Genomic DNA, 5,205 nt, shown 5'->3' with positions numbered 1-5,205 from the left:
TGTGTGTGTGTGTGTGTCTGTGGCTGTCTGTCTGTCTGTCTGTCTGTCTGTCTGTCTGTCTGTCTGTCTGTCTGTTTGTAGACCAGGACGAGCACCCCACGGTGGAAGGAGGGGGAGACGGTGACAGACTACCAGGCTCGTACGGAGCAGCATTGGGTGGCCCTGGCCCGCTCCAACATGGGCACCGACGCCAAAGACAAGAAGGTGGCCAAAGTGGGCGTTGCTATGGCTAAAGTCTTCTATGAAGACCAGTAGAGAGCTGGTGAGAGAGAGAGGGAGGGAGGGAGGGAGGGGGGAGGGAGGGAGGGAGGGAGAGAGAGAGAGAGAGAGAGAGAGAGAGAGAGAGAGAGAGAGAGAGAGAGAGAGAGAGAGAGAGAGAGAGAGAGAGAGAGAGAGAGAGAGAGAGAGAGAGAGAGAGAGAGAGAGAGAGAGAGAGAGAGAGAGAGAGAGAGAGAGAGAGAGAGAGAGAGAGAGAGAGAGAGAGAGAGAGAGAGAGAGAGAGAGAGAGAGAGAGAGAGAGAGAGAGAGAGAGAGAGAGAGAGAGAGAGAGAGAGAGAGAGAGAGAGAGAGAGAGAGAGAGAATTTGAGTGTGTGTCAGAGTAGTTGTGTGTGTGTGTACGTATCTAAAATGTATTTCTCTTTCTTTGTTTTGTAATGGACTACATTGCCTTTGACTTGGTAAAACCTCTGTGGGACTACAAAGTATGCAGTTTAGTAGTGCAATGCAGGACATGGATTTTCATACAATTCTGAAAAGACGAAGAACCTTGATACGACAACGCTTTTTCAGTTAGTAACTCGCCATTTCAACTGACTGTATCATACTTGTTACTCTTTTTTTTTCATTCACATTCAATAAAACAAGTTCTTTGTCTGAAGGGTCAAATAAAAATTATTTTCAAATACAAAGCCACAAATTGCAATTCCATGATTAGGCCCAAGTAGGAATGATGAACGATTTGAAGGGTATCAAGGGTCAAGAGCTGTGTGGCAAGGTTAGACACGGTACACATTTTGTTGGCCACTTCAGGTTAGTCATTAACCTAAGTTACATGCTAAAATGTAAGGTTTGTTGTTATAGCACCAACATCTGCCCAAATGGCACCACATTCAACATTACACACAGGATCAACAGCAATACACCTGCCAAGTGTGAAGTCGATCGGATGAACAGTTCTTGAGATATGCGTAAAGTTTATTCTTATAGTGCCACAATTGCACCAAATTCAACACTGCAATCCCTTGGATCCTCAGCAATACATCCGGCAAGTGTGAAGTCGATTGGATAAATCGTTCTTGAGATATGCGTAAAGTTCATTATAACACCACCATCTCGCCAAATCTAGTCTAGTAATCTCATTTATCATGAATTCTGAGAAAAAAATCCTTTGAAGCATTGTAAATCAAATGGAAGCCTAGCAGATGCTTCTTCGAGTAGTAAATATATGTGTAAACAAAATGTCTGGACCTGCAATTGTAAACAAAAGTAAAGTTGTGACTTTCAGTGTCCCAGGGACTCATTCTTAATTGTAGTTTATTGTATTGTATATTTTCATATATCATAGAATTGTCCTTAACTCTAGTTGAAAACGTATCCCCCAAAACGACATACTGCACCTTTAAGTAAGTGCATCTACAAGTAAGCTAGTGACCACTACTGTCCCTGTTCCACTGCCAACACAATTCTTCCTCCCAGGTAGATAATAATGGGCTAACGTCGCTAGCTCTTGTGTCTCTGGGTGCTCGTAACAAGGCCTCTATTCATTCAGTACTTTATTCATCTGGAATTCTTTGAAAATGAATACGAACGAGCGAGTTACTTGCCCCGTTCACTAAGCCAGTCGTTTCACTGGTAGCAGAAGAGCAGAGGGATGAAGGACGACACATGGTGGGTAACGTCAGCTAGGTTTTGTTTTGTATGTGATGGTGCAGTGCCATGCAGTCGTTGGCAGCCACCCACTGTTAAAACTTGTCATTCGACCTAACCACCCCATTTTCACAGTGACAGTAAATGAACACAAGGATCAACACTTGAGAGTTACAATACATTAATTGCAGAGACATGATGGTGATTTAAACAATTAAGGATGCACCACTATTACACAGGATGCTGCATCAGCATCACACATATTGCATAGCTATTGATAGATATTGTCATTGCCAAAGCAACCAGAACAAACTCACACCAACCAGTATTTACTCATTAGACCACCGAACTCGAAACGAAATCCTGTAAAACATAATCAGGGTTCAACAGGCTTCCCACAGATTCCAGCCAAGTTGCTGGGCTTAAACACACACATGCCTCCACGGAGCCACACCACTGAATCTGAACATCATTCATACCATGCTATAGGACCAAATCTGGTGGCAGAGCACCATAACAGATGAAATAATTTTTTTTTTTTTTATCCACTTATTCTCCCATTTTCTATTTTTCTCCCATCCCAATATCATCCAATTCAACCCTCCCCTGTCTCGAACGCTGTTTCTTGCCTCCCACAAGCTGGCTGCAATGTGGACTAAGTCATACATAGCACAAGTCCCCTCCGATACTCGAGGTAACAGCAGTCGCATCTTTTCACCTGCGCGGCGCGATCTTTCAGCGTCAGGGGTCTGCGCTTTGGAGGGGCGCCGCCCCCATCGCTTCCTGATTCTACTGCGCAGGCGCACCAACTGACCTGTAGGAGTCGCTGTCCACAACGCCCGATCCCCACCCATCAGTTTCCCACCCCCTAATACTGCCAATGTGTATTAGTACGGACGACCAGCTAAACTGAAAGCAATGTGGAGCGCTGGGCTCGAACAGGCGAACCCAGCGTCTCCAGTATTCGTGGTGAGCGCCTTGCCCACTGCACCACGTAGCCGCCCTGAAATAAACATATCTGTAAACATATTCGGTGATGGCGCAAACCTGATTTTTAAGGGCCCTTTTCGGGGGGGGGGGGGGGGGGGGGGGGCTTTTTATGTTTTTTTGGGGGGTTTTGGTGATCAAATATTGAATATTGAACTATAATAATCAGTGCAGGAGCTCACTTATCCTTGAAAGACACTTTTATCACTGACTTAAAAGGCCCATACATCTCCATAAATGTTCAGGGGGGAGGGTATAAGTGCTTAACCTACAGACCCCAAGAAGTGCTGTATATTCTGTATTGTTTAATATAAATGCCTTTTTTATTCCAATCCCGATTTGTATTTGAGATTCCCAAATCCCATCGGACTTGACTTCTTCGTGTCCCTCAATGAGTGTAATACCAGCATTCAACTGTATGCGCCACAGCGGTTTCTATCATCATCATCACCACCCACGCTATGCATAAAATACATAGGTCCGCAGAGAGGCACGCTGAGGAGGCCGTGCAAACTGCAATGGAATATGGGGCATCTCTCTCTTTACCTAATATTTTGATTCTATCCTGACATTTTTCAGTTGGAAGGGCAGTCTATATGCGTAACGGTAAAAAAAAAAGGGGGCACTTTTTTTACGAGGCTCAAAAAGGCAGGTGCTCAAGCACCCCTTGGGCTCTATGTGTGCACGTGCCTGGTAAGGAGGACTGGTCAAGTGGTTTGAAAGGTTCCTGGTCTAGACTCTGTGACACCAAGGCTGAATCCCATTGTGCAGTTTCTTGACTGTGAGCATTCTGAATTCCCTCACTGCAACCTGCTGATCAAGCGAGCAGAGGTTCAAGATCTCTCATCCCTCCTGTTTTCTTTGGAACCTAGACATAATGGGAGTATACGCCCTTCATCCTCTCCTGTGGAAGGACGAAGGCAATGACCTTCTTTGATAACAGCTCCTGTATCTCCGCCGAAAAGGTAGCTGTCTTTGTCTGGTCTGATAACACAATCTGTTTCACTCCATTGGACAGAGGGTAAGGGCTCTCGAATAGCCATTTGTGACCTATCCTCAACGTTCAGTCTACCCAGTCTGCACAGATCTCGCCATGCTGTGTAATGTTCTGAGGACAAGCCGCACTGTGTTAAGCATTGAATAGGCCGCCCTGGCCGCGTCTATTCTTAACCCAACGCATGTTTGCTTCCGTGTTCGCGTTTTGCAAATCTGATTGGCCACTGCCGTTTCTGGTGCGATCTGATTGGCCACTGACGTTTCTGGTCATGTGACATGTGCGCCCAATCGCGTGACGCGCCCATTTCCGCCTCGACCAGCAGCAAACTACCTAACGCCTACGATCCACACTCTAACCTTAACCAACTTTGAAAGAGTGCCTAAGCTTAACCGGCGAAAGAACTTGCCGTCACACGATATCGCCCTGCTCTAAGACAAACTCTAACCTTAACCAACTTCGAAAGAGTGCGTAAGCTTAACCGGCGAAAGAACTTGCCGTCACACGATTGGCGCGTCCAGAAACATCAGTGGCCAATCAGAGTGCAAAACGCGAACGCGGAAGCAAACATGCGTTGGGATAAGAATTTAGCCGCCCTGGCCGCGTCTATGCCTTCTACAACACTGTTCGGTTTCCGGGTTCCTCTGATTGGCCACTAAGCCCACGTGACCCTACACTAGCATGCCCCCCTTATCGCCGGCAGTTATCGCGTACGCCCGCGCATGCGCATGAGCCGCGACAAGCGCCTTCAATGACAGAGCTCTCATATTTGCGAATGCATAAACTATATCTTAAATTATGGCTGTGTCTAATATGGCCGTCGCTTATCAATGACTTGTTTTGTTTACATCAGGGTGAACGCTGTTGCATTTGCAAATATGAGAGCCAGCAATACGCAGCTCCAGTTAACCTAATTTATACCGTAATCAATCATTAAAAAAATATACCGTTAACTGGAATATGTTGTTTCTTTACACATATGTTGGATTATGTAATTGGTTTGTCATGACAAACCAATAAAAAATCGCTACTTTACATTAGGGTGAACGCTGTTACGCTGCCACCACCCACTTCAATGACAGAGCTCTCATATTTGCGAATGCATAAACTATATCTTAAATTATGGCTATGTGTCTAATATGGCCGTCGCTTATCAATGACTAGTTTTGTTTACATCAGGGTGAACGCTGTTGCATTCGCAAATATGAGAGCTCTGTCAATTGATAAGCGACGGCATGGATGAATGTGTGACATCACCAGACTGATTGAGGGAACTCACTCTGCTGGCGGTGACGGTGTGGAAGTCTTTGAAGCTCTCATCTTGGGAAGAGGGGCCATGCTGCTCGTCTTTCAAGGA

The 5,205-nt window shown here is 45.6% G+C and overlaps 1 protein-coding gene across 1 annotated transcript in view; it reads left to right on the top strand.

Moving 5' to 3' along the window:
- The window catches only part of klhdc4 (kelch domain containing 4), a 21,603-nt gene extending 21,326 nt beyond the window's left edge, over positions 1-277 (top strand). Inside the window, 2 exon segments of the mRNA XM_084317626.1 lie at positions 82-107; positions 109-277. Coding sequence (XP_084173752.1) covers positions 82-107; positions 109-255 — 173 coding nt within the window. The 3' untranslated portion in view covers positions 256-277.
- Positions 278-5,205: the final 4,928 nt, after the last annotated feature.

Source organism: Notolepis coatsorum (assembly GCF_963971535.1).
Source record: "Notolepis coatsorum genome assembly, chromosome: 6".
Lineage (NCBI taxonomy): Eukaryota > Metazoa > Chordata > Actinopteri > Aulopiformes > Paralepididae > Notolepis > Notolepis coatsorum.
Note: the sequence above shows the minus strand (reverse complement) of the source record. Positions and strands in the feature narration are given on the sequence as shown.